General features: G+C 40.5%; 1 protein-coding gene and 1 long non-coding RNA gene across 5 annotated transcripts; one reads left to right on the top strand and one right to left on the bottom strand.

Annotated features, from left to right (window-relative positions):
- Window positions 1-376: 376 nt before the first annotated feature.
- Window positions 377-5,378, top strand: LOC122842857. Its single transcript, XR_006372632.1, has 3 exons — window positions 377-515; window positions 1,299-1,473; window positions 5,297-5,378. It is a non-coding gene; the product is annotated as an uncharacterized LOC122842857 (long non-coding RNA).
- A 7,332-nt stretch (window positions 5,379-12,710) lies between these two features.
- Window positions 12,711-26,324, bottom strand: ndst2a (N-deacetylase/N-sulfotransferase (heparan glucosaminyl) 2a). 4 transcript variants are annotated; one of them, XM_044137082.1, is made up of 16 exons: window positions 26,123-26,324; window positions 24,747-24,795; window positions 23,653-23,700; window positions 22,012-23,510; window positions 20,802-20,889; window positions 20,519-20,673; window positions 19,004-19,189; window positions 17,779-17,907; window positions 17,261-17,443; window positions 17,041-17,137; window positions 16,841-16,964; window positions 16,477-16,651; window positions 15,534-15,704; window positions 15,289-15,398; window positions 14,281-14,383; window positions 12,711-13,725 (listed from the first exon to the last, which is right to left on the bottom strand). In XM_044137082.1, the coding sequence occupies exons 4-16, from the start codon at window positions 23,080-23,082 to the stop codon at window positions 13,606-13,608; spliced, it is 2,712 nt and encodes a 903-aa protein (XP_043993017.1). In that variant the 5' UTR covers window positions 23,083-23,510; window positions 23,653-23,700; window positions 24,747-24,795; window positions 26,123-26,324; the 3' UTR covers window positions 12,711-13,605. The 4 variants fall into 4 exon arrangements, with proteins under 4 accessions (XP_043993017.1, XP_043993015.1, XP_043993018.1 ...); XM_044137080.1 differs by lacking the exon at window positions 24,747-24,795; XM_044137083.1 differs by lacking the exons at window positions 24,747-24,795; window positions 26,123-26,324 and adding an exon at window positions 25,664-25,910.
- Window positions 26,325-26,966: the final 642 nt, after the last annotated feature.

Genomic DNA, 26,966 nt, shown 5'->3' with positions numbered 1-26,966 from the left:
TATAAAAAAAGTGACTTTGACCAGGTCACTTTTGCAGCACCAAGACAGTCTTCACACGACCCTGAAAGATCTTCATGTTGGGGCAATTAAAAGTGGTACAAATCTGCTGTGAACATTCAAGTTGTGTTTTTGACCCAGTCACTTTTGGACCACCTCAAATGATGCACTCATGGGTTCTTAATGTCCAAATGCTTCTTTTGGGGTAATCTAAATCTGTGACTTTATCATCATCAAGAAACAACAGAAAACAAACATTGTGGACTTGCTTTGTGAAATAGTGATTCCCATACTGTTGATGATTAAAAACTATATTTCAAATCTTGTATTTTTTCTCTTTTAGGAAAGAAGTTCCAGTTGCAAAATCAACCTCCACCAACTTCTTACATGTAAAGTTGATTGACCACTCAGCCGTCCTTAACGGCCCGCATTGATCGCGTCAGGGCCGTTCCCATCTCATCACTGAAGAGTCGTTGGAAGACCATTGTCTACTCCACTGAAACTGAGCTGAAAAGAAGGTGGGGTTTGTTTGGAATGTCTGCATTCAGTATATAAGATGCACAACCCTGAACAATCTAATACATGCAGGTCACCTGAAATGGAAGCACTGATGTTAACTTATGTCATAAGTGCTTCTCTTTTGGGTAATCTTCTTTGTAAGTTTATCGTCAAGAAGAAGAAACTGCAAACCAACAGTAGAAGGTAACAAGATGTCCTTAACACAGGCACTCACTTGATTTGTACATACAGTAAGTGCTAATTGTTGGGGTATTCTTGTTGTCTTTTTCTCATCATGGGATCTCTTGACTGTCTGCAAACATGATTTCATGACAGGTGTGTTTCCAAGCTAGAAGAAGCCATTGCTTTATCACTTCTATTACCTTGACTTGAGCACGGTCTTGAATATACTCAGAAAGTGCTCCATGTTAAGGTAGTACAAATGTGACAAATTCATCTGTGGCTATGAAAAAAGTGACTTTGACCAGGTCACTGTTGCAGCACCAAGACAGTCTTCACACGACCCTGAAAGATCTTCATGTTGGGGCAATTAAAATTGGTACAAATCTGCTGTGAACATTCAAGTTGTGTTTTTACCCAGTCACTTTTGGACCACCTCAAATGATGCACTCATGGGTTCTTAATGTCCAAGTGCTTCTTTTGGGGTAATCTAAATCTGTGACTTTATCATCATCAAGAAACAACAGAAAACAAACATTGTGGACTTGCTTTGTGAAATAGTGACTCCCATACTGTTGATGATTAAAAACTATATTTCAAATCTTGTATTTTTTCTCTTTTAGGAAAGAAGTTCCAGTTGCAAAATCAACCTCCACCAACTTCTCACATGTAAAGTTGATTGACCACTCAGCCGTCCTTAACGGCCCGCATTGATCGCGTCAGGGCCGTTCCCATCTCATCACTGAAGAGTCGTTGGAAGACCATTGTCTACTCCACTGAAACAGAGCTGAAAAGAAGGTGAGATTTGTTTGGAATGTCTGCATTCAGGATATAAGATGCACATCCCTGAAGAATCTAATACAAGCAGGTCACCTGAAATGGAAGCACTGATGGTAACTTATGTCATAAGTGCTTCTCTTTTGGGTAATCTTTTTTGTAAGTTTATCGTCAAGAAGAAGAAACTGCAAACAAACAGTAGGCTAGAAAGCAACAAGATGACCTTAACACAGGCACTCTCTTGATTTGTACATACAGTAACTGCTAATTGTTGGGGTATTCTTGTTGTATCTTTCTGCAAACATGATTTCATGACAGGTGTGTTTCCAAGCTAGAAGAAGCCATTGCTTTATCACTTCTATTACCTTGACTTGAGCACGGTCTTGAATATACTCAGAAAGTGCTCCATGTTAACGTAGTACAAATGTGACAAATTCATCTGTGGCTATGAAAGAAAGAAGGTGGGGTTTGTTTGAAATGTCTGCATTCAGGATATAAGATGCACATCCCTGAAGAATAATACAAGCAGGTCACCTGAAATGGAATCACTGACGTTAACTTATGTCATAAGTGCTTCTCTTTTGGGTAATCTTCTTTGTAAGTTTATCGTCTAGAAGAAGAAGCTGCAAACCAACAGTAGAAGGTAACAAAATGTCCTTAACACAGGCACTCACTTGATTTGTACATACAGTAAGTGCTAATTGTTGGTACAAATTCTTGTTGTCGTTGTGTTTTCTCATCATGGGATCTCTTGACTGTCTTGCTGAAATTACATATTTGAGAATCTCAACCAAAGCACCACAAGTCTACATCAAGGTTACCTTAACAAAGGCACTCACTTGATTTCTATACACAGTAAGTGCTAATTGTTGAGGTATTCTTGTGACTATCTTTCTGATTAAAACATGATTTCAAATCTTGTATTTTTCTCTTTTAGAAGAAGTTCCAGTTGCTTTATCAACTTCCTATTACCTTGACTTGAGCACGGTCTTGAATTGACCACTCAAGTGCTCCATGTTAAGGTACAAATGTGACAAATTCATCTGTCACTGAAAAGGGACTTTGACCAGGTCACTGTTGCAGCACCAAGACAGTCTTCACGACCCTGAAAGATCTTCATGTTGGGGCAATTAAAATTGGTACAAATCTGCTGTGAACATCCCTGAATTGTGTTTTTACCCAAGTCACTTTTGGTCACCTCAAATGAATGCACTCATGGGTTCTTAATGTCCAAGTGCTTCTTTTGGGGTAATCTAAATCTGTGACTTTATCATCATCAAGAAACAACAGAAAACAAACATTGTGGACTTGCTTTGTGAAATAGTGACTCACTGTTGATGATTACAAACTATATTTCAAATCTTGTAGTTTTTTTCTTTTAGGAATGAAGTTCCAGTTGCAATATTTGAACCTCCACCAACTTCTCACATGTAAAGTTGATTGACCACAAACATGATTTCATGACAGGTGTGCCCGCATTGAAGCGTCATTGCTTTATCATCTCATCACTGAAGAGTCTTGAATATACCAGAAAGTCTACTCCACTGAAACAAATGTGACAAATTCATCTGTGGCATGAAAGAAAGTAGATGGGGTTTGTTTGGAATGTCTGCATTCAGGATATAAGATGCACATCCCTGAAGAATCTAATACAAGCAGGTCACCTGAAATGGAAGCACTGATGGTAACTTATGTCATAAGTGCTTCTCTTTTGGGTAATCTTTTTTGTAAGTTTATCGTCAAGAAGAAGAAACTGCAAACCAACAGTAGGCTAGAAAGCAACAAGATGACCTTAACACAGGCACTCTCTTGATTTGTACATACAGTAACTGCTAATTGTTGGGGTATTCTTGTTGTATCTTTCTGCAAACATGATTTCATGACAGGTGTGTTTCCAAGCTAGAAGAAGCCATTGCTTTATCACTTCTATTACCTTGACTTGAGCACGGTCTTGAATATACTCAGAAAGTGCTCCATGTTAAGGTAGTACAAATGTGACAAATTCATCTGTGGCTATGAAAGAAAGAAGGTGGGGTTTGTTTGAAATGTCTGCATTCAGGATATAAAGATGCACTTCATGAAGAATAATAAAAGCAGGTCACCTGAAATGGAATCACTGACGTTAACTTATGTCACTTTTGGCTTCTCTTTTGCACTCATCTTCTTTGTAAGTGCTTTATTCTAGAAGAAGAAGCTGCAAACCAACAGTAGAAGGTACAACAAAACACAACATTGTGGACTTGATTTGTACATACAGTAAGTGCTAATTGTTGGGGTATTCTTGTTGTCTTTTTCTCATCATGGGATCTCTTGACTGTCTTGCTGAAATTACATATTTGAGAATCTCAACCAAAGCACCACAAGTCTACATCAAGGTTACCTTAACAAAGGCACTCACTTGATTTCTATACACAGTAAGTGCTAATTGTTGAGGTCATTCTTGTCCATCTCATCACTGAAGAGTCGTTTCATGCCAGCTGTGTTTCCACTGAAACAGAGCTGAAGAAGCCATTGTTTGGAATGTCACTTCTATTCAGGACTTGATGCACATCTGAAGAAGAAATGGAAGCACTGATGTTAACTTATGTCATAAGTGCTTCTCTTTTGGGTAATCTTCTTTGTAAGTTTATCGTCAAGAAGAAGAAACTGCAAACCAACAGTAGAAGGTAACAAGATGTCCTTAACACAGGCACTCACTTGATTTGTACATACAGTAAGTGCCTATTGTTGGGGTATTCTTGTTGTATTTTTCTCATCATGGGATCTCTTGACTGTCTTGCTGAAATTACATATTTGAGAAGCTCAACCAAAGCACCACAAGTAAACATCAAGGTTACCTTAACAAAGGCACTCACTTGATTTCTGTACACAGTAAGTGCTAATTGTTGAGGTATTCTTGTTGTATCTTTCTGCAAACATGATTTCATGACAGGTGTGTTTCCAAGCTAGAAGAAGCCATTGCTTTATCACTTCTATTACCTTGACTTGAGCACGGTCTTGAATATACTCAGAAAGTGCTCCATCTCATCACTGAAGGTAGTACAAATGTGACAAATTCATCTGAAACTGAGCTGAAAGAAAGTAGATGGGGTTTGTTTGAAATGTCTGCATTCAGTATATAAGATGCACAACCCTGAAGAATCTAATACAAGCAGGTCACCTGAAATGGAATCACTGACGTTAACTTATGTCATAAGTGCTTCTCTTTTGGGTAATCTTCTTTGTAAGTTTATCGTCAAGAAGAAGAAACTGCAAACCAACAGTAGAAGGTAACAAGATGACCTTAACACAGGCACTCTCTTGATTTGTACATACAGTAAGTGCTAATTGTTGGGGTATTCTTGTTGTATCTTTCTGCAAACATGATTTCATGACAGGTGTGTTTCCAAGCTAGAAGAAGCCATTGCTTTATCACTTCTATTACCTTGACTTGAGCACGGTCTTGAATATACTCAGAAAGTGCTCCATGTTAAGGTAGTACAAATGTGACAAATTCATCTGTGGCTATGAAAAAAGTGACTTTGACCAGGTCACTGTTGCAGCACCAAGACAGTCTTCACACGACCCTGAAAGATCTTCATGTTGGGGCAATTAAAATTGGTACAAATCTGCTGTGAACATTCAAGTTGTGTTTTTACCCAGTCACTTTTGGACCACCTCAAATGATGCACTCATGGGTTCTTAATGTCCAAGTGCTTCTTTTGGGGTAATCTAAATCTGTGACTTTATCATCATCAAGAAACAACAGAAAACAAACATTGTGGACTTGCTTTGTGAAATAGTGACTCCAGTACTGTTGATGATTAAAAACTATATTTCAAATCTTGTATTTTTTCTCTTTTAGGAAAGAAGTTCCAGTTGCAAAATCAACCTCCACCAACTTCTCACATATAAAGTTGATTGACCACTCAGCCGTCCTTAACGGCCCGCATTGATCGCATCAGGGCCGTTCCCATCTCATCACTGAAGAGTCGTTGGAAGACCATTGTCTACTCCACTGAAACAGAGCTGAAAAGAAGGTGAGATTTGTTTGGAATGTCTGCATTCAGGATATAAGATGCACATCCCTGAAGAATCTAATACAAGCAGGTCACCTGAAATGGAAGCACTGATGGTAACTTATGTCATAAGTGCTTCTCTTATGGGTAATCTAAATTTGTAAGTTTATCATCAAGAAGAAGAAACTGCAAACAAACAGTAGGACTTGAAAGCAATCAAGATGACCTTAACACAGGCACTCTCTTGATTTGTACATACAGTAACTGCTAATTGTTGGGGTATTCTTGTTGTATCTTTCTGCAAACATGATTTCATGACAGGTGTGTTTCCAAGCTAGAAGAAGCCATTGCTTTATCACTTCTATTACCTTGACTTGAGCACGGTCTTGAATATACTCAGAAAGTGCTCCATGTTAAGGTAGTACAAATGTGACAAATTCATCTGTGGCTATGAAAGAAAGAAGGTGGGGTTTGTTTGAAATGTCTGCATTCAGGATATAAGATGCACATCCCTGAAGAATCTAATACAAGCAGGTCACCTGAAATGGAATCACTGATGTTAACTTATGTCATAAGTGCTTCTCTTTTGGGTAATCTTCTTTGTAAGTTTATCGTCAAGAAGAAGAAACTGCAAACCAACAGTAGAAGGTAACAAGATGTCCTTAACACAGGCACTCACTTGATTTGTACATACAGTAAGTGCTAATTGTTGGGGTATTCTTGTTGTCTTTTTCTCATCATGGGATCTCTTGACTGTCTTGCTGAAATTCCATATTTGAGAAGCTCAACCAAAGCACCACAAGTCTACATCAAGGTTACCTTAACAAAGGCACTCACTTGATTTCTGTGCACAGTAAGTGCTAATTGTTGAGGTATTCTTGTTGTATCTTTCTACAAACATTATTTCATGCCAGCTGTGTTTCCAAGCTAGAAGAAGCCATTGCTTTATCACTTCTATTACCTTGACTTGAGCACGGTCTTGAATATACTCAGAAAGTGCTCCATGTTAAGGTAGTACAAATGTGACAAATTCATCTGTGGCTATGAAAAAAGTGACTTTGACCAGGTCACTGTTGCAGCACCAAGACAGTCTTCACCCTGAAAGATCTTCATGTTGGTTCTTAATGTCCAAATGCCAGAAAACAAACATTGTGGACTTGCACTATATTTCAAATCGTTGATTGACCACTTGGGTATTCTTGTTGTATCTTTCTGCAAACATGATTTCATGACAGGTGTGTTTCCAAGCTAGAAGAAGCCATTGCTTTATCACTTCTATTACCTTGACTTGAGCACGGTCTTGAATATACTCAGAAAGTGCTCCATGTTAAGGTAGTACAAATGTGACAAATTCATCTGTGGCTATAAAAAAAGTGACTTTGACCAGGTCACTTTTGCAGCACCAAGACAGTCTTCACACGACCCTGAAAGATCTTCATGTTGGGGCAATTAAAATTGGTACAAATCTGCTGTGAACATTCAAGTTGTGTTTTTACCCAGTCACTTTTGGACCACCTCAAATGATGCACTCATGGGTTCTTAATGTCCAAATGCTTCTTTTGGGGTAATCTAAATCTGTGACTTTATCATCATCAAGAAACAACAGAAAACAAACATTGTGGACTTGCTTTGTGAAATAGTGATTCCCATACTGTTGATGATTAAAAACTATATTTCAAATCTTGTATTTTTTCTCTTTTAGGAAAGAAGTTCCAGTTGCAAAATCAACCTCCACCAACTTCTTACATGTAAAGTTGATTGACCACTCAGCCGTCCTTAACGGCCCGCATTGATCGCGTCAGGGCCGTTCCCATCTCATCACTGAAGAGTCGTTGGAAGACCATTGTCTACTCCACTGAAACTGAGCTGAAAAGAAGGTGGGGTTTGTTTGGAATGTCTGCATTCAGTATATAAGATGCACATCCCTGAAGAATCTAATACAAGCAGGTCACCTGAAATGGAAGCACTGACGTTAACTTATGTCATAAGTGCTTCTCTTTTGGGTAATCTTCTTTGTAAGTTTATCGTCAAGAAGAAGAAACTGCAAACCAACAGTAGAAGGTAACAAGATGTCCTTAACACAGGCACTCACTTGATTTGTACATACAGTAAGTGCTAATTGTTGGGGTATTCTTGTTGTATTTTTCTCATCATGGGATCTCTTGACTGTCTTGCTGAAATTACATATTTGAGAAGCTCAACCAAAGCACCACATGTCAACATCAAGGTTACCTTAACAAAGGCACTCACTTGATTTCTGTACACAGTAAGTGCTAATTGTTGAGGTATTCTTGTTGTATCTTTCTGCAAACATGATTTCATGACAGGTGTGTTTCCAAGCTAGAAGAAGCCATTGCTTTATCACTTCTATTACCTTGACTTGAGCACGGTCTTGAATATACTCAGAAAGTGCTCCATGTTAAGGTAGTACAAATGTGACAAATTCATCTGTGGCTATGAAAGAAAGTAGATGGGGTTTGTTTGAAATGTCTGCATTCAGTATATAAGATGCACATCCCTGAAGAATCTAATACAAGCAGGTCACCTGAAATGGAATCACTGATGTTAACTTATGTCATAAGTGCTTCTCTTTTGGGTAATCTTCTTTGTAAGTTTATCGTCAAGAAGAAGAAACTGCAAACCAACAGTAGAAGGTAACAAGATGACCTTAACACAGGCACTCTCTTGATTTGTACATACAGTAAGTGCTAATTGTTGGGGTATTCTTGTTGTATCTTTCTGCAAACATGATTTCATGACAGGTGTGTTTCCAAGCTAGAAGAAGCCATTGCTTTATCACTTCTATTACCTTGACTTGAGCACGGTCTTGAATATACTCAGAAAGTGCTCCATGTTAAGGTAGTACAAATGTGACAAATTCATCTGTGGCTATGAAAAAAGTGACTTTGACCAGGTCACTTTTGCAGCAGCGAGACAGTCTTCACACGACCCTGAAAGATCTTCATGTTGGGGCAATTAAAAGTGGTACAAATCTGCTGTGAACATTCAAGTTGTGTTTTTGACCCAGTCACTTTTGGACCACTTCAAATGATGCACTCATGGGTTCTTAATGTCCAAATGCTTGTTTTGGGGTAATCTAAATCTGTGACTTTATCATCATCAAGAAACAACAGAAAACAAACATTGTGGACTTGCTTTGTGAAATAGTGATTCCCATACTGTTGATGATTAAAAACTATATTTCAAATCTTGTATTTTTTCTCTTTTAGGAAAGAAGTTCCAGTTGCAAAATCAACCTCCACCAACTTCTCACATATAAAGTTGATTGACCACTCAGCCATCCTTAACGGCCCGCATTGATCGCGTCAGGGCCGTTCCCATCTCATCACTGAAGAGTCGTTGGAAGACCATTGTCTACTCCACTGAAACAGAGCTGAAAAGAAGGTGGGATTTGTTTGGAATGTCTGCATTCAGGATATAAGATGCACATCCCTGAAGAATCTAATACAAGCAGGTCACCTGAAATGGAATCACTGATGTTAACTTATGTCATAAGTGCTTCTCTTTTGGGTAATCTTCTTTGTAAGTTTATCGTCAAGAAGAAGAAACTGCAAACCAACAGTAGAAGGTAACAAGATGACCTTAACACAGGCACTCTCTTGATTTGTACATACAGTAAGTGCTAATTGTTGGGGTATTCTTGTTGTATCTTTCTGCAAACATGATTTCATGACAGGTGTGTTTCCAAGCTAGAAGAAGCCATTGCTTTATCACTTCTATTACCTTGACTTGAGCACGGTCTTGAATATACTCAGAAAGTGCTCCATGTTAAGGTAGTACAAATGTGACAAATTCATCTGTGGCTATGAAAGAAAGTAGATGGGGTTTGTTTGAAATGTCTGCATTCAGGATATAAGATGCACAACCCTGAAGAATCTAATACAAGCAGGTCACCTGAAATGGAATCACTGACGTTAACTTATGTCATAAGTGCTTCTCTTTTGGGTAATCTTCTTTGTAAGTTTATCGTCAAGAAGAAGAAACTGCAAACAAACAGTAGAAGGTAACAAAATGTCCTTAACACAGGCACTCTCTTGATTTGTACATACAGTAAGTGCCTATTGTTGGGGTATTCTTGTTGTCTTTTTCTCATCATGGGATCTCTTGACTGTCTTGCTGAAATTCCATATTTGAGAAGCTCAACCAAAGCACCACAAGTCTACATCAAGGTTACCTTAACAAAGGCACTCACTTGATTTCTGTACACAGTAAGTGCTAATTGTTGTGGTATTCTTGTTGTATCTTTCTGCAAACATGATTTCATGCCAGCTGTGTTTCCAAGCTAGAAGAAGCCATTGCTTTATCACTTCTATTACCTTGACTTGAGCACGGTCTTGAATATACTCAGAAAGTGCTCCATGTTAAGGTAGTACAAATGTGACAAATTCATCTGTGGCTATGAAAAAAGTGACTTTGACCAGGTCACTTTTGCAGCAGCGAGACAGTCTTCACACGACCCTGAAAGATCTTCATGTTGGGGCAATTAAAATTGGTACAAATCTGCTGTGAACATTCAAGTTGTGTTTTTGACCCAGTCATCTGTGGCTATGAAAAAAGTGATTTTGACCAAGTTTATCATCAAGAAGAATAAACTGCAAACCAACACTAGAAGGCAAAAAGATGAGCTTAACACAGACACTCACTTGATTTGTGCGTTTGTGTAAGTGCTAACATTTACGGTTTTCTTTTTGTCTTTTTCTCAGCATGGGATCTCTTGGCAGTCTTGCTGAAACAACTGAAGAATGCATTCTAAACATAACTCTTTTAGCCTGACTTGTACAGGCTAAAATGGGACTACATTTTTCTTCAAAGCTCTACTTGAAGAACAGCAGAAATAAGGCACAATACAATACAAAAGTCTTAATTTGCTTTTTGTTATTAATTCTCCTGTCAATAAAGTACTTTTGCTGTCTGAACTGTCCTTTAATCCCTCTCCTTTCAATGTCACATTTTCTACAAACTAAAATAATGTGTTTTATTTTTTCCTTTGCTTCACAATATTGGCATTTATTATATATTATTATTATTAAAAATCTGTTAGGCACAATATTTCTAAATTTCTAATTTCCCTTTTCTCTTTAGAAACTGTATAATCCCACCTGCATTTGTTGTTGCCATCCCTTTCTTAGGTTTTTGCTTAATGATCGTTTTTTTGCTTCTCATCTTCTCTGTTTTTTGGCCGTTGGCAAACAACGAAATTAGTGCATTACCGCCAACTACTGGTCTGGCATGTGTACTAGAACGCGCTTCTCTTTGTCAGGTGCTTCATATTTCAGAACAGTTGTGGCAGTAATCAGGGCTGGCTGTGGCTAGAAACAGCGGAACCAGGTGAAACCACTTATCTTTCCACGGGGACTGAAATCACAATTACAGGGTCAGGTAGTTTGTATTTTTTTCTCGTTCTTGTAAAAATTTTGTTATTTGCCTAATATTTAAACCCGTTATCCCGAAACTCTAAGTGCTAACATGCAAAAAATAAAAAATAAATTCATGAGCGGGGAAAGATTTTTGTCACACCACTTTATATGTGGGTTGTTGATTAATGAATCTGTGTGTAGTTAATAACCCACATTCAAATCTGGGAGTGCATTCTTGCTTGTTTTATGTTGAACCTCGTAAATGAGCACGAGCAAAGAAAACAAAACCTCTATTTCAGCCTCTCAAATTTTATTAAACAGTGTTGACGTTTTATTTTTTACATCAATACAAAAACTGAAAGGAAGAAAACAGCAGCTTTTAATCAGTCTTTGAACCGTTTAAAACCCTCAGTCTGTTGTCAAATTACATTTGAGAAATGCTGAATGGTCTTTTTCACCTTGGTGGTGTGCTAACTTCATTCAAAGTAAAAACTGACACCAATTTTATTACCCTTTCAAGAAAAATAGCTGCCAAAATAGGAGGCAGATAAGTTTGCTGTATGCTAAGAAATGGTGCTTCCTTTAATAAATAATAAATGCTTCCTATATCATCTCAAACACTTTAATCTCATCATAGGAAATCCCATAAAAACATGAGAACCGAGTGGAAAGTACCCGTTCTAACACTTAATGTTTTAATGTTAGAACTTTGTCACCTGTATTTTCCATCCACATGTATGTAGCCTGTATGAAACATACATAACAGCTGTATAAAGAATAATCTTGTTGCGTTTTGAACCAGTGTAGTTACATTTCCGCTTATTTCCTCAACTTTTTAACATTTAGCATTAAAGTCAAGAAAATGAGCTTTCAGGAAAAGGTTTTTATTTTCCACACCAGAAACAGCTCTGGTCCAGGGAAATGCAAGTTTAGAATCAAACACCCGTAAAGCAATAAAAACCATTTCAAAACAGGAAATGTCTGTACTCCTAAATGCAAACAAAAAAAAAAAAGAAAAAGGTAACATTATCCTTTAGTTTAACTATTTGAGCTACATGTGGGTCTTTTTCGACCTGCTACATCTGTATTTTCAGGGATGACAATCTTCTAAATTTTGTGGTGTATTTTCTCAAAGCAATATGAACTAAACCAATGAAATAAAAGGCAATAAAAAAGGGGTGGTGGCCACAACAAGTTAAACTGAAGAATTCAGTCATTTCCATAGCAATAAAAAGTTACTGCAACACTGGGCACGTCCTGGACCAGAGCTGCTCTTTTACTCAGTTGCAGAAGTTAGACGTGATTTTATATGGAGCAGTGGTGCTTCAGCATGTTTTGGGCCACCAGATGTTACAGTCTGCTGGATGTTTTTGTTTATATTCAGTCATTTTTTACAGACCTGGGCTTTACCATATTAGTACACAGATTTAGAACAGGGTGCAGCCACTCTTGCTAAAACAACAACAAATAAAATGTCTGTATGCGCAATTCTCAGGTAAAAACTTTGGGATTTAGTCGAGATGGCGACTGAGGAAATTTACACTGTAGATGCTGAAAATTTAGAGGTTTGATTAGGCTCGACAAGCCAGAGGTTTTGAAAATCTTCTGCGCATCAGGGTGCTGGTTCTGTTCCAGATGTGCTGCTCTCACCAATTTTACTTAGTGAGCGCTCCTTAAAATGACCCAACACTTCCCATCTCTGACCAGCTTATATAAACAGAGCTGCAAACAGAACTTCAACGCCGCGTCAGGCAGGTGTTTAACCTGAAAGTGTTGAGGCAGAAGTTGATGCTGTGATCTAAAACAAAACAGCAGCAAGTTAAGCGATAACAGACCCATGCTGTCCAACAGCTCAATCCACTTTTTAATTGTTTTTCTTACGTTTTTTTTTTTTTGGCAGGTCAAATTTTATTTTATCTTTTTAATCATGCTGTTCATAAAAATAAGAATTGGTTGTCGATCCAACTCCAGTCTCTAATGAAAGTGGTTGTTTCCTCTGGCCCAGCAGAGCAGAGTTGGTGCTGAGAAATCTGAATGTTGCTGCTGGAGTTCAGAGCCTCACTGGTGGAACTGGGAAGAACTGGAGCTCCAGTAGCACTGGACCAAACCGCTGTATTCACTAGCCTCCCTGTGTAACACAGAGCATGAAGAGTCCCAGATGCTGATTATAGGGATGGAAATCCATCACAACACTGATCCCACACACACCGAACTGTTCTAATCTGATCAAATCCAAAAGAAACTACAGCTTGTTTTCAGGTGTTGACCAGTTTAGGTGTGTGTGTGTGTGTAGCTTGGTTTCTTATTTTATTAGATCCCTGCAGAGCCTTTATTTTGAGTCCACAGTTGGGGCCCTGCAGACTGATTATCAAGTAGAAATTGTGTTTTAGAGAGAGAGACGTGGATGAGGACCAGCATGTCTGCTTCAACCTGTCTGACCTCTAACCTTCAACGCCATTCTGTGGGAGCATCAGTATGCCTGTGCATGCTAACCCCCTGTGTTACACCACACATCGTTTCAGTCTTCAGTCACCGACTCATTTGTCTTTAAAGCTCGATTCCCTTGGATCTTTGATTCTCAGCTGATGTGTCCGGCGCCGCAGGCTGAGGTCGGCCACAGAACAAGAGAGTGTTCATGGAGCTACCCGGTTTTCCTCTACCCCCCTACCCCGTTTCATCAGGAGTCCTGGGAAAAGAAGCTCTAAAAGTAGCTTAGTAAGAAGTGTTGGGAGCAGTTTTCTGGAGAACAGACTCCGCGTGACGAGAGGCCCTCGGCTTCAGCCGGAGTTCTGGAGTTCTTGATGAAGCCAGGACGGCAGTGGTTGGCCCAGCCGGTTCAGCAGGCGTACCAGCTCCATGTTGTGGTCACGGTAGTACTCTGTTAGAAAGGCACGTGACTGGAGAGAACACACAAAAACTAGAGATTAGAGGAGTCTTTCAGTGTCCAGTGATTTGAGTGGACGCCCAAGGTGATATGCAGATACAGGCGGGAAAAACAAACAACTTCAATGCATTTTAGAAATCGATATTTGAGCATTTCCAATCCATTCAGATTTCACAGAACTAGAAATTGCATTTCTTTATAGGATTGATTTTTTTCTGCACATTTAAACGAGATCCCAATATTCTACAGAAAGAATCAACAAAGCATTAAGTTGTTTTCAATCCTGTTGCTGCTCATCAAAGACAACTCTGGTTTTATTAAACCTCCAACATCAGCTGTAGAAAACTTCAATTTTGCCATAAAAAAAAATATATATATATATATATATATATTTTTTTTTTTTTTTTTTTTTTTACATATATAAATTTTCAAAGAATGACAGAAGATTATTTTAGAAAGGTGACAATATTAAATGTTGCCAGTTTTTAAATAATGTAATCAGCTTAACTCACTAACACTTAATATTTGGTGGTGAACTAGTGCTACAGTAACGGAGGTGTTGATGTACCTCAGAACTCATCTCTGGATACTTCCTGCCTTTGCTCTTCCCGAGGCATTTGGACCGAGCTCCTTCCACTCGCTGACACCAGAAACCTTTACCATCGTCATACCTGCAGACAAACAGTCAGTCGTTATTGCAGTGCAGCACACCTGGATTCTCCTCAACGTGAAACAGAACCAGACCTCCACAAAGAACCAGAATCTGTTCAAATGCTGAGCATTAGACTTTGAATCCAGGAACCTGTTCCAGTTTAATCGATCAATAGATTTGATTATAACCAAAACAAGCATACGTTTTAATAACTGATGAAATGTAAGAGTAACGGAGAAAATAATGTATTTATTGTTCTGTATTAATGTCTTAGCTTTCCTGCTCTGAGTGGTTATTAATTATTTATATTTGGTCTGTCACAATAACAGCAATAAATCAATTTATCGCATGATAAATTAAAACCAGCTCAATATTTGTCTACATATACAGTCTCTTTCCAAAACATTAAAAATCATGGAAAAAAGGATTAATTTCCAAAATTCCATTTGAAAAGATAAAACTTTCATAGGTTATAGATTCAGGCTCCACAGTTTAAACAATTTCAAGCATTTGTTTGTTTACTTCCTCTTGCCGTGATGCGTTCAATGATGAGAGAAACATTGGATTTCTGAGTTGTCTCAGAAGCTTAGAATGGGTTAATTGGTGACCTGATGAGACCGCTATGCTAGCTGGGTAGCTGCTAACAATTATATTAGAAACATGAAATGTTGCCTCTCTAATATGAACCAACGAACCGTCTTATTGGAGCCATTCTTTACAAACCTTTAAAGGATTTTGTGTATTAAAACAGAAAGAGACAAGATCATTAACATATTACAAGAAGGTTTCAAAGTCTCAAAAATCTGAATGCACTTTTCTACATTTACACAAAAAGTTCATTTAAGGACGTTTGAGTTTCCCTTAAACTCTGTAGGTTTCTAAAAGCTGCTTGGTTGCAGCTTGGGTTTGTGTGTGTTGCATTACATTAGAGCCTGTGTGTAGTTGAAGACGGGAGTAATGCCAAGAAATCTCTGAATTCCCTCCATCACCAGCACAGGATTGGAGCGCAGCAAGGCCCCGTCCACAACGAGCAGCTGAGCGGAGGAACAGAAACAGTCAGAGGATTCTAGGAGAGCAGATTTAAAACTGGAGAGAGAAACTAATTCATCTTCAACAAGAGTTACAGGAAAAATCCTCAACATTGTTTTGTATTAATAATCCGGTTTCACCTGGCTGGGTTGGTAATACTGCAGCCATCGCTCCAAATGAGAGGCGTAGGCCCCCGGATAAAGGCACCGTTTCTGCAGAACTAGCAAGGCTCTGGGGGCCGAGGGGGCTGCGGTTACCACTGCATGGAAGGTGTTGTTGAGGGCCGCTGGGTCTTGGTGGGCTCTCTGGTGCTGGAGTCACAACAAACAAACAATAATGAGAGGGAGTCGAACCTGCGGCGTCCGCGTCGAGGACTAAGGCCTCCAAACGTGGGGCGTGCTAACCCCACAGCACGCCCCTTATTTGTATTTTTAATGCATTTCTAACATTGCATAAAAAACTGCAAAATGGGCCAAAACATTTTTTATTTGATTAATCATCACAATAGTCGACCGAATATTTGTTTGTTGCAGCCCTAGAGAGACCCCAAAATACTTTTTTTGCAAAGAAACATTGCTTCTACAAAGTCCTGACTGAGGGGAGCTGAACTATCCATCCATCCATTTTCTTTACACCCTTCTTCCCTAATGGGGTCGGGAGGGTTGCTGGTGCCTATCTCCAGCTGCGTCCCGGGCGAGAGGCGGGGTTCACCCTGGACAGGTCGCCAGTCTGTCGCAGGGCAACACAGAACACAAGACAAACAACCATGCACACACACACACTCACACCTAAGGAGAATTTAGAGAAACCAATTAACCTGACAGTCATGTTTTTGGACTGTGGGAGGAAGCCGGAGAACCCGGAGAGAACCCACCATGCACAGGGAGAACATGCAAACTCCATGCAGAAAGACCCCGGCCGGGAATCGAACCCAGGACCTTCTTGCTGCAGGGCAACAGCTCTACCAACTGCGCCACTGTGCAGCCCGGAGCTGAACTAATGCACTCCAAATCTTTTAGATTTTTACTAAAAGAAAAAAAAAAAAGAGTTAAGTTTAAAGCTGTCCAGGGCTCCACATCATACCTGGTACCAGGAGTATGCTCTGTCAGTCGGGTTGATGAGCACAGCCAGGACTTTGGCTCTGGGTAACAGCGCTGCTACTCGTTTGGGGGCCATTTCTGAGTCAAAGTAATTGGCACTTTTTTCAAACATGAAGTCTGCACTGACGTTGGAGGGGAATGGGAAGAACTCCATGTACCTAAAAGAAAAAATAAAGACAAAATCATTCAAATCCATGACCATTAAGGTCATGGATTTGACCTTAATGGTCATTATATTTGGAATATGCAATTCTGTGATTGTAATGTTGAATATTGCAATATTGAGTTTCTTGTCTGGGACAAAGAGAATGTACAGGTGGAGTAAAGCCGGTGCTAATGAGATCTACCAGTCAATCCCGTTGTCATAATTGACTCCACTGAAGAACTGGATCTCTTCAAAGGTGGTGGCGCTGGGGAAGGAGCCAGTGACGGCTGGGTGGAGGCTCAGGAATGAGTGAAGTGCTGTAGTGCCTGGAAGGAGAAAACATAACCATGATGAGATTCAAAACGCTAAAGAGGAAAAATGACTGAAGGTGGAGAAGTTTACCTGTTTTCTGTGGTCCAATAATAAGGAATTTAGGAAGTCTGTCACAGGTTTTCTCTTTGGACCAGATGTCTTTGTGTCTTTTGTCGTGACATGGGTTCTAAAAAAAATTATTGTTTGTTTTACATTCAGTGGAAATGTCAAATACATGTTTTTTATTATTATTATTATTATTATTATTATTATTATTATTATTTCTGTTTACTTTTCCTCAAAACTGTACCTGCCAGAGTGGGTTTCTTTCTTCTGGGAAGATCTGGAAATATTTTTCTGCCAGCTGAACGGGAGGCAGGGTCTGCAGCCTGAGGTTGGTCCAGCACTGGACAAACTTCACCAGAGATTCAAAGGTGTACAGGCCCAGACGATCATTTCCATAGTTGGACAGGTGAGTCATGAAGATGCTGATCTGCATTGCATGGGCAGAGAATAAGTGGATCTGTCACATGGGAAACTGGGAGGGTTGAAAAAGCAATCATTCCTATGATAGCAATTATGTCCAGATATAGTGTCCAATGGGGATCTCAAGAACAAAAAGACAAAGTAAGAACTTTTAGAGTTTAAGAGTTTCATTTGTGTAAAAGCTTCACAAATGAAACTGTATTCTATAGAATGTATTGCCAGGCTGATGCATCTGTAGACAGAGCCTACACACACCTCTGCAGTGTGGCAGGAGTTACTGCTGATGATTGAACTCAAGCAGCTCTGCGGTGCAGCGTATATATGAGAGTGGAGTTGACTTACAGGGTTTAAGAGAACGGTGAGGAAGAGTTCTCCTCCTCTGATGCTCTTATCCAGCTCCTTTGAGCCTCCAGGGTATTCGTTATAGAAGATGGTGTGTGTGAAGAGGCCACAGGTCTGTCTGGGCAACACCTGCAGAATGAAGGAGAAGCTTCATCAGTTCACCTCTTTGCTCCTCTGACTTCATTAAAGCTTTAAGACGGAACAATACGACTGTTGACAAGTGAAGGGAATTGTACAGAAGTGAAACTGATCACTGTTAGTTATCTGGGATCTGTCATCAACCTGTCTGTGCAGCCAGTTACAGTGCAGAAAAAAATAAATCAAAATCCCAATTCATAGTCCTGGGAATTCTGAATCGACCAATCAGAAATCGAGTTAAACATCTCCATCTTTTGCTGCTCGTATTTGTGAGCACAGAGGAATTATTGACAGCAGATGTGTGCGCAACTTGGTTGCTGAAGGCCTTAAAAACTGTCACTGGTTGTCATGGTTACCCACAAGTACCCTGCCGTTTTAACATCAGCTAGCATGTTGTCAACCTACTGTAATAAGTTAAGATAAGTTATGCTGGCAAAATAACATTAGCAACCCAAACTCATTGAGTGGATAAATGACGAGAGAAAATGCCTCAAACTTCAGTAGTCGGACATTATTTATTTTGAATATTAAAGCATTTTTGTTCACGGTGAGGTCACCAACACTCAATTAGATGCGTTGAGTCCCTTTACATAAGACAAACCTACCCATGGTAAGCAAGGGCCCTGGAGTAGGGTGTGCAAAGGACAAACAAATTACAATAATTTCTTCCTACATTGATAACAATAAGCAGGAAAATGAAGATATAGCTGCAGCCATCAAGGCATGTGGTAAACTAAGGCATCAGAAATGAAAAAGCTAATCTTAATACTGGTAAATTAATTTACATAATTTTATGAAAAAAAAAACAAACAACTTTTCATTAAAACATAAACTAATGAAATTGGATACATTAGGGAACTGTACAGATTTGGTTTAAATGTCTTTTTCACTTGTCGGTCGCATCATTTGAACAGAATCTCGAGACCGTTTGAAAAGAAATCAGCTTCTGAATTGCACTGTGACACTAAAGATGGCAATCGAACCACGAGACACTGAAAGATCCTCATCTCTATCGGTCGGATCCAACAGAAAATCAGCAGCAGGATCTGTAGCTGGCTGTGAGCCGAACCCAGTAGAGAGCACCGACCTTGATCCCGTTGTGGATGAAGCCCCGGCGGTACCTCGCTGGCCTCAGGTGAGGGTACTCTTCAGTGCTGGTCACCTTGATTCCCCACACAGACTTCCAGGCCTCATACAGCTGGGTGTGGACAGGGTAGACCCCGGAGTGGTGCGGAGCCACTGCGTAGCCCATGTCTGTCGGGATTCCATGCTCCTACAGAGGGCAGCAAAACCCAAACGTCTCAGAGCTCCTCCTCAGAAGAACAAAGTCTTAGACATTAGATTACGTGGAACACGTGCAGTAAAGCGTTTAGTTTTTCCTGGAAGGAGGACTGAGAACTTTAGTGGGAGAGTTGTGTTAACAGCAACGTACTGCTCTGACTTTAGCAGGACTGAAACTAATGATTACTTTACTAATCGATTATTCCATTGACTATTCTCACAACTAATAAATGAAATATCTGCAGTCTGCAGATTTTTCATTGAAGTAATTTTTTCCGCAATATTAGAAATCCATTAAAAATGATCAAATAATTCACATCCTTTTATCAAATATGAAAATGACAATTTTGTAGCCAAAAATGTAACGACAAAGCATTCCTTTAGAGTCTGCTTGATCATTTGTAGCAAAAGGATGCAAAGAATCTGTTGATTATTTTAATACATTTTATGCAAAACGTGCACAATATTTTTTTTATTTTTTTACAGAACTTGAATCTGGTGAAGCTAAAGATAAAAGAAGCTAAAGATGACCCATATATTTAGATTTATGTGCAACCCATAAATCTAAATATATGGGTTGCACATATTTAGATTTTTTATTCTAAATGTCCACATGTTTGTCACAGTTTTGGCTTAATTACAGGTCTGATTGTGTTTTCCTTTCAGCAAATGGCCATTTTTTTATTACTCCAGCTAACGACTAATCGGTTAGCTGACGATTATTTCAATAATCAATTAACTGATTGTATAAACCAGCGCTTGAGCATAGCACACCTAAAAATATGGCCGTGTAGGGACCTGGTTCCACATAATGGTGAATTTACAGCCTTTTTGGGCAGCGGAGGTCAGACCGTTCTGACCTGAGCTGGATGATTCTTGTCTGAACAACAATTTGCTGCTACAGTTTTTGGATCTTTAAAACATTTACTCCACCTTTGATCGTACAAACAGGATCAAAGGTGGAGCTTTACACACTTATCATGGGAATGATAAGTGTGTAAAGCTGCAATGCTTCGAGAAGTGAAGTGGTTTATTCAGCACTTCTGTCCAAAAACTAATTGAAGGCGTGGACCAGAACATGGAGCGTTATGGTATCAGGCTGTCGTCATCAGCCAAATATGCAGAGAATCTTCTCTAAATGTCAGGAAAGGTTGTTTTTTTTTGGGGGGGGGCTTAACTCTCACATTCTGTTTATTAGTGTTCTTCAATGCAACAAATCAGGCTAAGACAAAAGAGCTGAAAAGACCCAACATTCATCCAGCGTTTCTCTGTTACTGAACAGTTCCTTCAACAAACAGCCTCCATCTGAGTCTCCTGTTACCTGAGCAAAGATCCGGTTGAGCTTCATTTGCTCAGCCAGGACGCTGACATTGTGAAAGAGGTGAGGCTGCATGTGGCTCCACATGTGAGGGAACCACCAGAAGTCCTTCCTGTGCTGCAGCAGCATGTCGTCTCCCTGGTCCTCCTCATCGGTACCTGGAAACACCCGCAGAACAACAACAAATTATAGTCTCCTCCAAGTGGCAGTCGGATTCTACAAAACTCAGAGCGACACGAATCATTAAAGAGGAAAAGGGTTGATTTAATCTTACAACGTTTAGTACCTGTGTGATAGAATTTTCCGGAAAATCCCAGATTGAAGGTGAAATTAGGAACCAGCGCTCTTAGCTTATTTTGAGTGTTCAGCAAGGCCTGCAAAAAACCAGAGAACACTAAGCAAAGTCCAAACAACTTGTGAGAAACAAAGGTTTACTATAGAAATGTTCCTAATAAGCATCGTTTACAGATGAGGAAAATTGGAAGCCAACATTTTTATCATTGTACCTTCTTGACATTTGACCTCATTTCAACAAAAATACATTTGAGAGTTGTTGTTTTTTTTCTTCTTCTTTTTTTCTTTTGCAGGAATGCGTCAGTCACATTTACATCTTTTTTCTGAACAAAACAGATGTCAACAGAGGTATTTTTGAAATCGTCAGTCAGACCTGCTGACAGAAATAGCTGCCAAATCACTGCTGGGTTCAAGAGCAGCATGTGAAGGGGAAGAAAAGGGGAAGTGCAACCAATTCTTCACTCTGTTGTCAGAGCAAAGCAAGGACACAGCGAGAATGGAGCTTGGTGTATTTGCCAACAGTACACAGGTTTTCTGACATGTTCTCCACAGCTGGAGAACTGAAATTCTTTTTCATAAAGCTGACATGGAGCAGTTTCTGGGGAATCAATCAGAGCTAGTAACATTGATCTCCTAAAACGGAATCCTAATACAGAAAAAAAAACTCACTCGCCATAAAAAGAACTACGAAAACCACAATTAATGCAACCCTGACTCAACTAGCATCCATTATCATATTCCATCATGGTCTTGGCAACACAGATTTGACACACATGAAGTTGAGGAAAGAATCAGCAATGGCAACCGTCAGCGTTAGGGATGCAAGTTATTGACTGAGGAGTTCGTCTTATGAGATAGTAAAACTACAACACTGAAAATAAAGGTCCAAGTGGAAGTTATTAGTTAGTCGATTGGAAGTTATTTTAATCTAATAAAGCATTAATCGACACTTAATCCTAAAGCGATTAAGTCGATTCTGCGTTGCTTCCCTAGTCAACACAGAATGGCAGTTTCAAGAAACATCCCAAAATATCTAAAATTTAAAAAGTATTTTTCAATATCATTTTAGAAAAAAATCGAATTGAAATATTATGAAATATCCTTCAATCTTCACTTATGCAGCTAACTCTATTAGACTCAAGTCACATTTTCGAGATAAATGAATAGAACATCTATCATGTAATGCAGGGGAAATGGCTCACCTCCACATCAGACACCTTCATACGAGTCCCCTCCTTGCCCACAAATATATCATCCACGTCCACCAGGATGTGGCGGTCCAATGACAAACACAGTCTTTTCGCCGTCAGGTAGCCGATGGCGTCTACAAACACCAGCTTGTGAAGCCAGTAATTGAGATTATTTCCAAAGAGAACTCTCTGGATGCCATCGTGGAGCCCCAGGTCCTGCACCACGGTGGAATAGAGGGCCTGCAAGGGGCCGGGTCCAAAATGTGCCAGGGGATCTGAGGATTTAGGGGTGGCTAAAAGAACTGGTTCATATGTAGAGTGGTTAGACAGGAAAATCGTCCAATCATCCCCCGGCAAAGAGCCCTGCTCCACCTGGTTGGGCTTGGTGATGTAAAGCAGCGGAGCGCTGGGGTTTATACGGTAGTCCCTGAGTCCGAGGTGAGAGTGTAGAAAGAGGGGGAAACCTTTGAGTTGTGCACTATGAAGCGAGTTCTCAGTTGCTTTGTAGAAACCAATGATGCCCACTCCGTACTCGGCACAGTACTTGTCCAGCAAGTCTCTGTTCCACGAATCGAGGTTGACATATTTCAGCACGTTTTCATAGATGATCAAGGCGTATCGCCCACGGTTGTGCTCCGTCAGCGTGGGCATCTCACTCTTAGCAGGAGCGATCTCTGTGCGGTAGTGGAAGCGGCTCGATTCTAAGATGGCAACGATCTCTTGGCCCAGTTGGGAATAGATGCTCTCCACAAACACCAGAACCACTGGCTCTGTCCTGGAGTTGTCAATCGTCTTGACCTCCTGGAGTCGCCCCTGGCGCCCCGGAAGGAAGAGAGGGGACCTCTGGCCTCCCGTCTCGCCGCCGTCGGCCCCAGTACCCATTCCCAGCGGCGTCCCCCCACCTCCACCACAATCACTGAAGGGTAAAGGTGGTGGGTCCTTGATTTTGGGGCTGTTGGAGACGTAGTAAGCCAAGAACGCCATGGAGAGCAGGCAGAAAACTATCAATGCCAGAATCAGGCGGTGAAGCTCCAGCTGGCGGACCCCTCGCAGCAGCTTCAAAATCCCCAGGCCAGCGGCCATGGTGATGTGGGAAGGAGGCCAGACAGGTCAGGAGGTGGCAGTGAATCCAAACGGACAAGGGCAGCGGCGGGGAGAGGGAGCAAGAGGAGAACTGAGTGGGGCAGGAAGATTGATCAGTGAATACTGTCACTGAGCTGTGCTGATTAATAGCCATTTACACTAAGTCACCATGGCCAGCATCATTCATTACTTGCTTTCTATGTTTAGCTCTGAAGTGCAAAAACACTCAGATTGCTGCAAAGAAAAGGATATCAGGGCCTCAGTAAAACTATCTGATGTCTGTTCAGATGGGTTTCTGCTGAGCTGACGGCCTACGTCTGAACTATTCTCATCTCCATGATGTCTTCGGTTTGGAGGAGTCTCAGTGTAGCTGCTCTGGATTTCGGGCTTTGACTCTCTCCGGCCACTCGTCCATGACATCCGAGACACTTTGGAACAAAAGCAAAATAGGACATAGAAGCAAAGAAAACATGAAGCAGAGTGAGATTCATATCAGCATTGCTGATTTCTTACACAGAATGTATTCTGCAAAATTCTTACAACATATGAACAGTTCTGCTTGTTTCTCACCGGGACATCGTATGTCCAGAACTCAATGGATGTCGGTTGCAAAAGCCTCTGCAATATGAAACATGACGGTCAAACTCTCTTAATTTCATTTTTTATTATACACAAACAAAAATGTTCAACTTGTTTTCAGCTAGGTACGTCGAAGTTCAGTTAAATCCAATAAACAGGAGGGGTTAAGAATACATTTTCTTACAAACAATAAAAAAAAATAAGTGTGAAACAAAAAATTTGTATCAAGCAACCCACCTGCCTTCAGAAGCAACCAAATCAGTAAACGTAAAATAAACTGACAGCAAGCGGAGCAATAATCAGCGAAGCAGAGGAGCTGCTCAGATACACAGCTCAGGTGGGCAAGAAGACGGTTTTCGGAAATAACAGATTTTTGCTTTGTCACACCTGAGGCTTTCAAACTAAATAGCATTGATAAACAAACAGTAACTACACAAAGCAGCTTTGAAAAGAGTTTGCATTTAGGCACTGTGCCATTTTATAGCACAATGAAGTAACCATGTAATGTTCAGTTGTTATAAAAGTACTGTATATGTCAAACATGACTTACAATAAATTTGACTTTGCATTAAAACCGTATCTGACACCTTGAAATTGGGCCTCTGTCTCCTCTCCACAGGATGTTCGCTAATTGCTGCTGGCTAGTCTAAAGGATCTGAGTGGTGGGGAGGGGCTGCTCTGTGAGGTGGAGGCTCGGTCTGGGGACTGCAGCTCAGAGGAGGAAAAGGAAGAGCTCAGGGAGAGCAAGTGTTTAGGCAGTTCTGAGTGGTTGCCATGGAGATGAGATGTTTATGATGAAGGAATAACATTATAACATGATGTAAAGCCACAAAAAAAGCATAATTATGTATATTACCGCCCCCTTCAGGGGAAAGTTAGAAATGTAAACCAACCTGCCTCTGTGTGAAAAGGTAATTTCCCCCTAAACCAAACACCTGGTGTCACCCGTGGCAGCAGCAGCTCACCTCCACATCAGACTCCTTGCCCACACATCTATATACCATATTTAGATAACACTGGTGACCTCTGTTCATTGTGACATAGCTGGACCTCAGGGTTTTCTTACTCATATCGACGCCACTGACCTTCAGCTCGCCATCGACAACACTGATGTGTCAAAGCACTGGGAAGACACTGTGGACAGGAAGCAAAGCAAGCAGTCTGGTTCTGATAACCAAGTGGTTTACACTAAGATTAAAAATGGGAAATCCAGTACTGTTTTAAAAAAAACCTTGAAAACTGCTTGTCAAAGCAGAGATAAATCGTAAATAAAAAAAAGAGTGAGAGTTATCCAACTATCAGACTGGTGTGTCTGTGCTGCGGCGACACGTTTAGTATTGCTATGACATTTTAGCATTTAATTCCAATTGACCCCTGCAGACCAACCTGTGTTTTTGTGACGCTCTACACAAATTTTTGCTACTACATGTATTCGAGCAGATTCAAGACGACATGAGACAGTGGGTTCTCTGCAGAAAAACTTGCAGCTGAGTTATAAATAAATGACCTGAAGCAAAAACCTTTAACTAGACCGTGTCATGAGCTCAAACAGGAAGTTTTCCCTGTTTTTCAGTAATGCATCTTGTCATGTGGAGCTAGTGGAGATAAGTGTCTAATAAAGAGTGAGACCTATCCTAATGTCAGGAGACAAAAACAAAAGCTCCAGGAACCAGATCTAGATGTTCAGATTCAGCTCAGGTTAGACGGGGCTTAGATGCTTCAGACCTGGGTGAGGGAAGGACAGAGGAAATATGGAGTAGTCAATTGGAGGTGAAGGGATGTTGATAGGTGTAGCGATGGAGGAGAAGCAGAGGGATGGTGTGACAGAGGCCTGTGTTGAGTTCTGAAAGGGGAAAGTGAAAGAAGTAAAACCACAGCAGAGAGAAGTCAGCAGAGGTTAGATGTGATCTAAAGAAAACCTCATCTTACTTCCCACCACAGACAATGAGATCAGACTGGGTTGTCTGGATTATTTCACTAAGCAACAATTAAAGGTATAAACCTCAGCTGATGATGAGGACCGAATTCCTCACAGTGCCTGGAGGTCCGTGGCACCGACCGGGACAGCAGAGGATGCTGCTGACAGAAGCCGGCAACAGCCCGGTCACATGACGGGACAGAAAACCCTGACCAGCCGCCGCACTCCAGTCTTTCAACGGACCCCTGCCAACATCTTAGCTTTCAGCTGCTAACGTTAGCTCCGAGCATCAATGGTGGATCCTCAAACCTGGTTTTTGTCATCTACAGATGACCCTATTAAAACGTCATCCTTCCTCTTCCCTCTCTTTCCACATAAACAAGCAGTCCAGCTGGGAGGAATTCCTCCCAGTAAAACCCCCAGTGTTCACCAGTAGGGAGAGAGCCAGCTAGCTGCAGGCTACGGTAGCCATAGATGGCTAATGGAGGCAACATTCACACGTTTCCACCTCAGAGAGAAAAACTGGGGCTAATTTTCACTTACCGGGATTTTATCGCATCGGGGAGCAATTTGGTTAAAGGAGAAGATGGCGTTTAGGTTTGGAATTCGAGATAAAACTCAACTTCGGCGCGTCAACACTCAAGCAGCCATCTTGTTTATGATAGCAGCCCGGACTGAACCAATCTGGGAACCAGGAGGGGGGAGTGGAGAGAGCAGAACCTGTTCACCAGCTGCTCTGTTTCACTACCAGCTCATCACAGACGTTCATATCTGACCCTCTGCGGATTGGAAAAATCCTCTTTAAACTAAAACGTCTGTGTAAACTTATCATGCACACGTTTCACAGACAGACATGAGAACAACAGGTTGCTGATGTGGACCCAAGAGTTCAGGAAAAGCGGCCACATTCTCCCCGTAATTAATTAATTTAATTAATTAATTAATAACGTTTTATTTTATTTTTTATTTCAATGAGTGTGGCTTACTGAAAACCCAAAATTTGATTTCTCAGAAAATGTAAATGCTAAAAAAGGATAATACAGCCACAGCATATTAAACACAGACTTTAAAGGCCACAGAAGGCCAATTTTAGTTTTGAAGTATTTAGAGGTGGGCTTGTCATGGTGCTTCTGAATATTTCCCTAACCAGAATATGATGGCCTACCATTCTTCTTCATGACATTCTGGTCAATAGCAGAAATTATATGTGAACTCATCCTGATCCTTAAGCAGTAAAGAAGTCCTGACCATCACACTACCATCGCCATACTTGAAAGAGGGTGTAATGTTTTGCTTCCATGGTTTTCTCTTTAAATTTAAAAGTTGCATAATTTGACTTAAGAGGAACATATTCTGTGATCTCACCAGTCCAGAGTAATTCCTAAAA

Source organism: Gambusia affinis, linkage group LG13, assembly GCF_019740435.1.
Source record: "Gambusia affinis linkage group LG13, SWU_Gaff_1.0, whole genome shotgun sequence".
NCBI classification, from domain to species: Eukaryota; Metazoa; Chordata; class Actinopteri; order Cyprinodontiformes; family Poeciliidae; genus Gambusia; species Gambusia affinis.
Note: the sequence above shows the minus strand (reverse complement) of the source record. Positions and strands in the feature narration are given on the sequence as shown.

Excerpts from the sequence above, each read along its gene's own strand:
- ndst2a (XM_044137082.1), bottom strand. The coding sequence starts at position 23,082 with ATGGCCGCTGGCCTGGGGATTTTGAAGCTGCTGCGAGGGGTCCGCCAG. Across the intron at positions 19,190-20,518 it reads TCAACCGGATCTTTGCTCAG|GAGCATGGAATCCCGACAGA; the intron begins GTAACAGGAGAC and ends TGCCCTCTGTAG. Across the intron at positions 14,384-15,288 it reads AACTACACACAGGCTCTAAT|GTATGACGATGGTAAAGGTT; the intron begins GTAATGCAACAC and ends GTTTGTCTGCAG.